General features: G+C 35.6%; 1 protein-coding gene across 1 annotated transcript; it reads right to left on the reverse strand.

Moving 5' to 3' along the window:
- Positions 1 to 7,523: 7,523 nt before the first annotated feature.
- Positions 7,524 to 11,976, reverse strand: LOC102802361 (uncharacterized). Its single transcript, XM_006822634.3, has 4 exons — positions 11,797 to 11,976; positions 11,305 to 11,612; positions 10,797 to 11,013; positions 7,524 to 10,679 (listed from the first exon to the last, which is right to left on the reverse strand). Exons 1-4 carry the CDS (start codon positions 11,945 to 11,947, stop codon positions 9,595 to 9,597), a joined length of 1,761 nt encoding a protein of 586 aa, XP_006822697.1. The 5' UTR covers positions 11,948 to 11,976; the 3' UTR covers positions 7,524 to 9,594.
- Between the last annotated feature and the right edge of the window lie 463 nt (positions 11,977 to 12,439).

A 12,439-nucleotide genomic window follows, 5' to 3' on the forward strand; every position in this document is an offset into this window, starting at 1 on the left:
GTAATTATTATCATATTAACATAATTATCTAGAATGGAAACAAAAAAAGTAAATCATAATGATTAGAACACTGTAAACACCTGTAGTAAACAATGCAAACTGATTTGTATAGCGGTCATCGGCACACGGCGTCAACGCAGAATATTGGAGCAAAAACTATTTCCTGATAAAAAAAAGATTTATTCTAGTTCAAATCAGCTTAATTACTTTAATAATGAGTTATTGTACAAAATGTTGATACATTTTGATGAATATTTACACTACGGTTTTAATATCGTAGAAGAGTTTGGCCCGATCGTCAACAAAACTTCACCTGTCTCTAGGGCAAGCGACTGAAAAAGATACCGGTGTTCGGTCGAACCGGTGGAAAAAAATTGTCACTTCCGAAATAACTACGCAAAATAAAGACCTATAAAAGGAGGTCGGTGATTCGTCGACTAAACCAGTCAGAGGAGGTTGGTTCAGATGTATATAGCGATAGTTAAAAATATACCGAATCAAGTACGTAACAAAAAAACATAAAACAATACAAAAAATAAAAAAATAGTAAAAGTAACATAAATATATAAAATAAATAAGATTTTAGTCAGATTGATGTTCTCTCTCTGTATGTAATAAGAAAATTGAATGCTACTGTACCAACTTGATATGAATGTGTTGGTAATTTCCACTCCACACCATGCTAACAAGACTTATTAGCTTCAAATACAGTTTCAGACATAATAATAAGTTTAGTTTCTTTTTGAGAATCAAGAAGATTCAGCTTGTTGTTATGATATCGACTTCACGTTCACACATTCGGTTCACACGCTGTTAGACTGTTGTTTAGAATCAACAACTTGTATGATTATGGTGGAGATTATAAACATATATTACATGAATTTTATAAATAGATTGTTTACTTATTGTATTTAGTAGTGGCGACTTTGCAAGACCGTGAGACATATCCCTGGTAATCACGTTATCGTGCCAACGACTGCGGCGATTGGCTGGTCGCATGGCACTAACATGAATAACCATGCAAACAGTTGAATCACGTAATTAATGTTTTCATTATTATAACATGGTGTCACGAATGTCAAACATTAAATCATGTTTATGTTGTATGTCGTGATGGTGGCGTTTTGTGTTTGTCTTACGGCGATAGATAGGCAATGTTGTTTTTGGCGATAGATAATTGTTAAATATAGAGTGGCAAGATGTTTCTTTTAGTCAGCACTAGGGAAGCGGACTTTGATAGAACCCGATCTGAACGTTCATGTGATCAAATGTGGATGTCCGATCTTGTAGGTACCACAGTAAGCCATTGAATAATATTGCATCATGGGAGTTTGTGATCTATTCTGGAGGACGTCGGTTCGCCGTTGCTGACAGTATACCATTTTTTACGTGTCTACTAATCACGCGTTTGCAAGTAACGTTAGAACAATACACTGTGTATTGTCATACAAATTAATGTATTGTGATCTACGGAATGTGCATCATAAAGATAATTCTATTGGCCAATTCCGGCCTACTGCAGTTAACGAGTGGGGAAACTCGCTAGTGAATGACATTCCCGATTTTGGTTCTGAACTGGATGTGCCTTCTAATTTATGTTACTGGCTACAGTGGTGTACTGCAGTGCAAGGGAATCCACCCGGACCACTCTCCTTCTACAAGTTACGAATATTGGACAGATAAACTCTGTAATTGATTGGTATCGTGCTCGACTGAGTGTGCAGCGTGTATTCTACGGCTACAGTGCTTCTGACTGCGTTCTGTAATTACCGTCGTCGCCACCGTTAGCAGAGATTCGCTGGAAAATACACCGTTATCACGCAAAGACCCATTTTCATCTAGTTTGAAGAAACTGTATGTTGGTAGGTCTGTGTCCGATCGCCAGTATATTATTTGCGTCCGTTGTTTGTTATGTACGTTTGTCTCTTAGTTTTATGCATGCATGCAAGATTCTATGTTAGACAATTATTTACATTATCGATTTAGGCATTTCCCCGTAATAGTATAACGTAATCCACTACCCCTTTATAGAGGGTTTGGCATTTCTTGCCTACCCTTTTCCCGTGTGGAAATATTACAATATTATTACTGAATTATATTTCTAGTGTTATATTTTTGTGTAACAAAACAACGTGTACCCCACTACCCCTTGTAACGGGTCAGGCATTTCCTGCCCATCTTTTAGGTGTGTGGAATAAAGTACGTTGTTTAAGCCTTACTCGTGTAGCGTGTACTTGTTGTTTATGTCGCATATAAATTATACAACTGTCTTAAGTTTCGAATTATTAAAGGACCCAGTTCACAGGGGTGTCATTTGTTTGGGACAATTTGAAACCTTAGCTCAACCCAACTAGCACCCTGTGACACATGGTTAGACTGAATTTTGTCTCGAAACTGATTTAAATTCCCAACAGATGAGTAATTGACTGAAAAGAACAATAACATCTTTGAACCCTTTCCTCAGTGACATAAATGATAAAGTCCAATCTCTTCCCATGTGGCTTTGTTGTCTCGAATGTGTCTTATATATTAACACTTTGCGAAATATTATAGTCTGGTGTTTCGGGTTGAAACATCGTTGGTGATTTTGCTTTCTTGAGTGTTTCAAATTGTTCATTTTTCGAGAAATCACATGTGAAAATGTTCATATTTGATTGGAACTACAACTACCGTTCACCAAAGGCAGATTAATAGGCCACGGGGTACTTGATTCGCCACTTGTCTCGATTTCTACTTAGGTTGTACTTAGGTTGGTAAGCCCATATTGGTTAGTGATTGACATAACATAATATTTTCTTGGGGTAATGACCCATCTCATTATGCGTTGAATTACGTCACTTTCTGTGATTGTCTAGATGGCATATATACCATAATGTTTACTCACGAGTCCCCAAACTTTTCACTCAATTTTTTTAATGCAAAATGTTGGATGCATTAGTCCATAAATGTTCCACCAACAAACACTTCAATGACACATTTATGTCGTGTTTTATTGTGAAAAAAAGTGTAGTTTATGTGTAACTTATTTTCATCTAAAAGTGTTTTAATAACTCTCTAAAACACTTTTCTAAAAATACTAATACACTACTGTTTTGATAGAAAATACAAGTGTTTTATTATATAATACACATGTTTTTAATTACAACAGTATGTTTTCTACTGAAACGGTCTGTTTTAATGAAAAACATGAACGTGCTTCCAAGATTTACAGTGTATAATCTAATAATAGACGGTGAGAGAATCCCAAATATACACATGTTTTATAATCGCAACTCGACAATTGTTCCTCGCCAATGTAGGCAGCCGCACTCTACGTTACGCCACGTCGCACTGTACAATTATTGAAAATGTCACAGTCCCCGTTTAAACTGTTCAAAATGATCTTCATGTACCAATATTGTTCTTGACAATGTATTCAAGAGATTTATTTACAGATGATAATGGTAAAAGGTCCTTCAAATATATATGTTCCACTGTGTGCATACTTGACACCAACACTGAGTAATGGGTACACGTAACGTGTACGTGACATGAAAAACAAAAGAAAACAGTTTACAGTGCACTGATAAAGTTTGAGTACTTTTAAAAGAATAATGCAGTGTGCAATGTCGGAAATGCGATGTAAAGGTCTAAGTCAACTCAAGCAAGGAACCCAGAAATAAATGTACATGGTGCAATTTGGTTCAAATTAAATGCAGAAAAAAACTGATAAGATAATTCAAATTTATATTAAGAATAATTCATAGCGAAATGTATTACATATGCACCCGTAAATAATTTTAAGAATTAATGATTAAACGAGAATATTACAAAAAAAAGATAATTTGCTATATTATATTATATTTTATCTTGAATTATGTCTGAAAAAAGTTGAATGAAATTAAAATGTATGAACAATAGTTTTGATAAATAAATAAAAATGAAAACATATCACAATGTCGAAAACGAAAAGACTTCGAAGTGTTATTGTCAAGTGACCCGTTAAGTAAAAATTACCCGAAATCACAAATTTAAAATTCCATATCGACAAAACATTTCTACATACATTTACTATAAGAAAATAAATAATTAACTAGTTAAAAGACAGAAACGTGAGAACCAGTGATTGACTACAATTATACTTCATCCAGTCCAGTCCAAGCAAGGCTAATTTATTCGGCCGTCACCTGATCATTATACCATGGCAGAATTACCACTATAAACCTGTATTAGCCGTCGAGGGCGCAAAGTGTTTCTATGGTAAAACAAACACGAGGTCAAGTGTTGTTTAGATATCAAAGCTCTATCCGGCTATGAAAAACCTAGCATGTCTCTCTTTGTTATTAACTACAAGCCGAATCATAGCTAATAATTTTGTAAATGCTAAAACCGAATGCATATTCATGTAACTTGTGCGAAAAATGGCACGAAATATTTTACAAGAGTTTGTTCAGGTTTCGCGCTATGCAGAGAGTCTTGACTGGACATACCATTTACAGCACAGGATTGAAAAAAAATCATCCGTATGTGAATATAAGATTTACTTATGTTTGTACTTAATTATAATAACTGTCGACGGAATATCTGTAAATGTTGTTTTACATCTGTATCCAGTTTTCAGCATGTTCAAAATAAGGGGGCTGGACTTATAAAAATAAATGGCACATGCCAATCTGTTTAGATAAACGTCTCAGTTAATCGTGCCTCTGTATGTTTATTGCTTTGGTGTCAGTTAGCTGTTTTGCAATTTGGATAGCAAGCCTTTTTGCAAAACTGCAGTTCTATTTCCATGTTCCACAACAGTAAACCACTTCCACAGGTGAGTGTGCCACTCCCTTGTATAAATATGTCGTGATTTATACAAGATATTGTGATATACCCGGGTGCGTCGTGCTTCACACATTTATTAACATGTGAATAAAAAGAAAACTTGAAGTTTCAATATAAGACCGACTCTGCAAAATGACATCATCAAAGTAGACAATGATTGCTCAATGCACTTTGACCAGTTCGTACAGAGTGTGCTTGCAGTCATTCACCTGTTCAACTGCCATAATTCATACTGACTAAATTACCAACTGACCTTCCTAGTGACTATACGAAATGTGTGTAGCATGTGTTCTCAGGGAATGATCATCATGCTTCGGTATACCTGGGTTATTCTCCTTAGTATGAGACAAGTAGTCAGTTTTCTTGTAACCGCTACAAAGTATCGGTAATTTTAACGAGCATTTCTCTTTAACTTTAGTACGATACTTATCCAGGTAAATTTGAATGGCTTTAAATGTATGTGATACGGTTTGAAAATTATCCATGTATGTAGTATTATGATGGCGGCCATATTTTATTTCTCAGTAAAGATTAGTGAAGTCAATCTTTGAGCTGTAAAGCAAAACTGAACTGATTATGACCTCAAACATATGTGAATGATATGTAGAAAAGCACATGTGACAACCACTTGACTGAACAGATTTGTTATTCCAAAGTCTGAGAGATATTGTATTTAATTTTTTGGTACTGTTTATATTTGTGTTTCACCAGAATATGTTGTTCGTTTCTACATTTAAATCATGTAGACTTTATGTAATCCTGGGTTTCTAGAATTTCTAGTTTTGTTACATTCAATGAGTTTATTTTTCCCCCTGCAATTACACATTATTTGATCTTGGGACAAACAACGAAATAACTGTTAATTTTGAACTGTTGTGGCGTAATCCTCATTTGCATATAGCTACATGCAGTGTAATAAGTCTGAAGAAGACCTGGCTCGCCACCGTCCGCAATGAAGATATCGTTGACATAAATTATACCTGTTATGATACAACTGCGTTGTTTCAGAGTAATGAACTGAATTCGACCTTCCAGTGAGGGTTCCTCCGATCATCGACCATTGATTTCATTCTCCGAGCGTCGACCATTCAGTGATTTCGTCTGCTGCATCTTTCTCTGTGTAACCGTTACAGTAACCACTGTCCATGGACGACCGGGCAAGGTTGTGAATTGTGTTTGGTTATTATCTGTCGTAATACTTCACTGTGATAGGCATTCGTCGATTCGGGACTTTTGTCGGGCTTCGTTTTTGTTAGAGAGAGAACTTTTGTGTGACGATTTAGTGAAAAATAAGTTTCTTTTTCACGTGATTTTGCAATTGCAAGATTTGGTCACCGAGAGCTCATAAAAATAACAAAATTATTGGTAGTTTTATTTTGGGTTATTTTTATTGAATCTATGAGGCAATAACTTTTGCCTGTGCTGGTCACGCGCATGAATTGATGTGATAACCGAAGTGGTCATATACGTCACGTGCAAACTCGTTTTCCCGCAAATAGCATTGTGAGATTCAATATATTTCTCGACCCGTAGTTAAAATTACTTAAATTTATCTCCATCAGAATAGAAGACGGACTTTTGGCTTTGGAACCTGTGATTGTACGTAAGCACAGATTATTTCCTACTAGGGGTGTTTTGTATACCATTGCTTTATCCCTTGTAAAGTGTAGATAAGTGATATTGCTCTGTTCAGTAATAATCATATAATTTTTAACAGCTGTATAAAATATACTGTCATTGATTTTATTCACAAAGTTCAATAATAGGCTTTGAATTTAGTCAGTGACCTGTTTGGTTAATAAGGTAAATGCATTAGTATTTCTGAACCGTTGTTAGGTTAATAAGGTTAATGCAATAATATTTCTCAACAATTGCTTGTTAGGTAATAAGGTTAATGCATTAATATTTCTGAACCGTTACTTGATAGGTAAATGCATTAATATTTCTCAACAATTGCTTGTTAGGTTAATACGTTTAATGCATTAATATTTCTGAACCGTTGCTCAATATATTAGTAAGGTGAATGCGTTAATATTTCTGAACAGCTGTTAGACTTTGTCAGTAACCTGTTAGGTTAATAGGATTAGTTCATTAATATTCTGTGTTATGACTTGTATGCCTATACTGTTTACAGTGGGTGTCATTACTGTATTGTTTTTATTGTTGTTCTTGTGAACTTGTGTTATCCATCCAATAGCTTGAGAGATCAGTGTGTTTTATAAACCTGACATAAGTTCAACGTAATATATGGCTTTGTCACCTCTTATGGATGAGTGAATTGTGTGAGTGTGTGTCCCTTATATGGTATATAGTGTTGATAGCGATTACTTATATGAACGTTTTTTCATAGCTAGTTTGATCTAGTGTAAACGGCGCTCTCATCACTGGTATATGTCGCTTGCCAATCCCAATTGTGCAACATCAGAAGAAGACTCATAGTGGAGAAGTTGACCAAACCCAGCCTTATCCCCAGCTCAAAATAATTGATTTTGTTATATTTGTTTCTCCCTGACCCCGGTCTGACCTTCACCTGAACTAGCCTAACGAAACTGGGGCTACATTTATAATGCTTAAATTTATATATAATAGTATTTATTGTTTTTTTATGTCTCAGAATTACATTTAAAATGAACTGATGACATAATATTCCTAAACCACCACCACATTTGAGTGTGCCACTCCATGTGGATATATGTCGTGAATTATACAATGTATTGTGGTAAACCCGGTGCATTACTCTTTTATTAACATGTGAATAAAAAGAAAAACTTAAACTTCCAAGTTATGACCATCTTAAACATGACATCATCAGAATAAGCACACAATTATCATTCAATGCCCTTTGACCTGTTTGTATATTACATAGATAATTGCCATAACTCACTAAATTACCCACTGACCTTTGTAGTGAGTAGACAACTTGTGTGTACACAGTGCTCTTAGATAATAATCAACATGTTTGTTAGGTAAACTTTAATAGGTTGTTGTATAATCCGTGAGAGAACGAGACAAGTAGTCAGCTTCTTGTCACCGCAACAAAGTTTCAGTCAAAATAACAGCACTACTCTTATATTTAACTTGAAAAGAGAACTATCTGGGTAAGTTTAGATTGTTTTTAAACTATGTGAAGTTCATTGTATCCATTGAAATGGGATACGGTTTGAAAGTCATCATGTAGTAATATGATGGCGGTCATATTCGATTTCTCAATAAAGATTAGCACAGTATTTTTGAGCCGTTGTGCAACTGATAAAAATATTTGAACATCACTTCGGAAATAATATGTGTAATTACATTACCACAGTATAATTGTGCTAAGAAACGATTACTTAGTTGATAGGCATGTTAAACTAAAGTGCAAGTGTTTGCAAAATCTAAAATAATTGTGCAATTCCATCTAATTACTTTGGGTTTCGTTTTGATAACCTCTAAACATTTGGAAACTTATGTACAGCAATACATATACTGGTCCCAAAAATTCACCATAATAGAGTATATTAGTTACACACAACTATTTCTTAGATTGTGATTATATGACATAAATTACGCTGCATATTTCTTTCTGTCAAGTATCCCAAATTATTTCATCTTAGTTATCCCTGTATGTCTGAATGGAATAAAGTTTAGGATTATTTCAATCTTTTAGCCGACGTTGGAATGGATTTTTTTTTGAAAAGCAAAGTGAAAGGCACATATTCATGTTTATATATAGACAAGTAATTATGTTGAACTCATATTGTCAATTATTAAAAAAAGGGTTTAAATTTGTCATAGCTTTGAAATAATAATAATGCGCTAAATTTCAACTCGGCTGTCATTTTGGTTTATTCGAATTCAGGTCTTGTATTCTTGAAATAATAGATAAATATTTTGACATTTCAGGCGCACAGAAAACCCGGAGGAAATTAGTTGAATAATCACTCTGTACGAAGGTTTATTTTTGTCCAAGTTTCCTCAGTAGGTTTGACATACTATTTTGTTGATTTCTAAATGGACGTTTGGCGTGTGATTTTGGCTTTCAAAACAAATTCCTTAAAACGAAATAATTAGCATGAGACCAGTATAATAATTGCATAACACAGACGGTTAGTTTAACTTATTAGTAACTCATTATGTATTCACGTGTCACCTAACTATTCGTTATATGGGCAGCTTAAAATTCAGTACGTGGGGCTAATTTGCATCGAATATTTTGAACAATTGTTATGACCAGGATTTTGTTTAATCAACTAATCATATATAATATTCCTAGCTTTTCTCGAATACGGTCCTGTGCGTCGTCGCTATGCGTTTACAGTTGATGACACTAAGACCATGGATAGTACTGTGTTAAATGGTGGTGGTCGTAGCGTAGTGTCCTATTCGATTTAGGACTCATAGCAGCAACGCGTGTAAAATGCAGTGTTTGTTTACATAAAATTCGAACATGCTCTGCGTGACGACCATCACCCTTTAAGAAATAAAATAAACTGTTGTGATTCTGTGTAATACAATACACAAACACACATATCCATTAATACGGTCCAATATTACAGTATTTTTTATATTTAAAGTTTTTTCCGCATAAACTCAAATGAACCTAGTAATATGGAAAATAATTTGGTATTGCCCTTGTTGGATTGAATTCACAAAACTGGTTAAAGGGTTAATAAACTGCTTGAATAAAACGAAATATTATAACATTTTTACTAGCAAGCAAGCGAAAATAAATCTTTGAATTATATCAATATAATTACGTAATACAAAATGAGACACTAGTAAGAGACCATGGTACTACTATGATCTTTACTCGGTTGGACGTGCCACAGCAGCAAAGAATCCTTCAGCAGTACGCCAACCATTACCAGTACCACCCCACCCATTATGCAGATATATGTCGTTATCCCACTCGGTTGCCCATCCCGAGCAAAGCGACCATATGCAATGACGGTAACGGCGTGATCGGCGGCGTAGTTGTGTTGCTACAGCGTAATGTTGTTTGAGGAATTTCCCATCAACACGATACCCAACGATAACAGGTCGCCCATCTTCTAAATTATCAATAATATTATCTGCAACTCGTTCATTGTAAACACCAACAAGGCTAAATGGTCTGCCAGTTTTACAGGTTGATATTCTTGCTCTGCTTCCTTGTCTTGCTCGGTAGAATTCTTGCACATTATCCATATCACTTTGCAATGTTGCACCCTGACCTGCCAAACAGAATGTACCAAGTTCGCGACGGATATCCTCTACGTAACCTTTCACTGTATCTGTCATATAACTAGGGGCTTCACAGCTATCAGAGCCAGTTGTGCCAGATGACCCACATCGATATAATGATTGATAATGAGGGGATTGATAGTCATTATGCGCCATACGATCATAGTACCCAAACACCATTGCCCATGCCACTGGACCACAGCCACTCATGCATCCATCTATGTCATGTTGATTGTAATCAGGAAACAAGTTTTCGCTCGGTATATATGTATAGGTGAACCCAGTCCAACTTCGCCTTTCTGTACGTCGTTTCTCTCGGTGTCTTGTATCATAGCTCAAGTCAACCCCAAATCGTCTCAATACAACCTCCCCATCGCCGAAGTGTATTTCTATATGAAAACCTATTTCAGTTTCCTCAAGTAAGTCATCAAGAAAGTTGCTATCATCATGTAATTCCAACACAAGTACGCGTCGACCCATTGCATCTACGTGTAGTTTATTTTCATCTATTGTCTTATAACTCTTTGGATCACATACGTCAAGGAGAGCTTGACAGAGTCGTAATTGCCAAGAAAACATTTCCTCTGGCGTCATGCTTATGTTGATTGGAACCACTGTGATTATGAGCTCACCTATTGCATTGCCAAGCGGTATGTATATTTTCTCCCCTGAAACAGAATACAAGAAGAGACAGCATCACTTAGGAGGATACGATACAACTATACAGCCTGTGAATTTATCATGATTTTCCGAGATAATTTGTTTGAAACTGTTTCTTTGCTAACCTGGTGATATAGCTTGCTCGGAGTAGGTTTCATTATAAAATAGGTTGATATGGTCATTTTCATCATCGTTCTCTAATGTCTGTTTATCGTATTTTGATATAGTTGACCATACACCAGACTGTTCAACTGTTACTCGACGTTGGTCCCACTCTTCTTGTATTTCCTTTTTCTGTTCAACAAGAAGTCTCACTAGTTCATCCATTTCCATTTTGGTACCCTGTAAATATATAGATTTATATACTAGTCATACAGTTATAGCACAGCATTTATCTCTTAGTACTTGTTTGTGTTACATATTGTCCTGTTGCTACTAGGATGAGAACATTTGTATATGTCACAGTACACAATCCAACCAAATACATTTTATGGATACAACATTAGCATAGTGACGTTTGTAAGCTTCGTTTGTAGTATATTTTTGTGTATCGATTTTTTTAAAAAGTAAATGGCACATTTATTACTGCGCGACGTTCATCACAGACTATAATTTGAAATATTAGTTTCACACCCCAACATCTTTCCTTAATATCGGAGATATTTCTGTTGTTATAGCTACAATTTCATGTAGATTGTTACGACAGATCATCTGACCAGCCGGAGACAGCATGTAATAACGGTGGCATTCAGACTCGGCCAGTAATGCATAGTTGTCAAGTAATGTGATGGGGCTCGGCAATGGGCCTTCTTGTGTTAATCGATAGTCACCAGTCTTCGCACTTGATGATATAATAACGAACTCTGTTTCATTTATCTCTAGTTCCCAGTAAGCTATATAGTCACTTGGAAGATCTTCACGATAAATTGGACGTGGTTTTCCTAAATGTGATATAACAAAAGGTGTATATAATACAAAATCAGGTGAGAGTTTACTCCACGATTAACAACTGTTATTGTTCTCCGCAGCAATAAAAATGAAATTAAGCCATGTTTGGCAACATGTTCATTCGACGAATTCCTATTTACTGAGTCAAGTTTCATGCATTAAAATATAGTGTCTTACCTGTAAAATTTGGTACATAACCAAACACATCTTCGAGTTGTTCCAGTTCGTCCAGTGTTTCCCAGGATAAGTTCGACGTATCAAACTCAGCATTACCAAATATAATGCCACATAGAAGGAATACCGTGCAGATCATCTGTCCGCCTTCCATTGTCACCTAAAATGTTACGCTTGCTCGACGAATTTAACTACTTTTATAGCAAGCTGACATGCAAATCTTAAGCACTAGAAAGATAAAAATAGAAGAACGGGGAAATACGTTAACTGATATTACAATCTTCTGAATATTCAATTATAATTGTTGTTCCTGGTTCACGAGGTCAGAAAGGGCATTACCTAGTACAGGTCACTTGATGCTGTATCCTAAATAGTTTTCATATTTTTTTTCTGTATTAAATTGAGTATTGGATAGTTAATGTATGTGAGTGTGAAAAAACCTTCCTGTCATGAGTTGTGTGTGCTTTAATCTTTTCATCATCAGTATTAAGGGGATTTCATCCAAGGAGGGAACTCAAGCAGGTTTACCTTCTGATGAGGTGCACGCATCGACTTCTCGTGGCTGGTTTGTGGTAACTACTCCTCACATTGCCTGTACCAGACATTCTAGGCTCTGTAGCGCTATGAATGTATTCAATTGGTGGAT

This window comes from Saccoglossus kowalevskii, chromosome 16 (assembly GCF_978046115.1).
Source record: "Saccoglossus kowalevskii chromosome 16, keSacKowa6.1, whole genome shotgun sequence".
In the NCBI taxonomy this organism is placed as follows: Eukaryota; Metazoa; Hemichordata; class Enteropneusta; family Harrimaniidae; genus Saccoglossus; species Saccoglossus kowalevskii.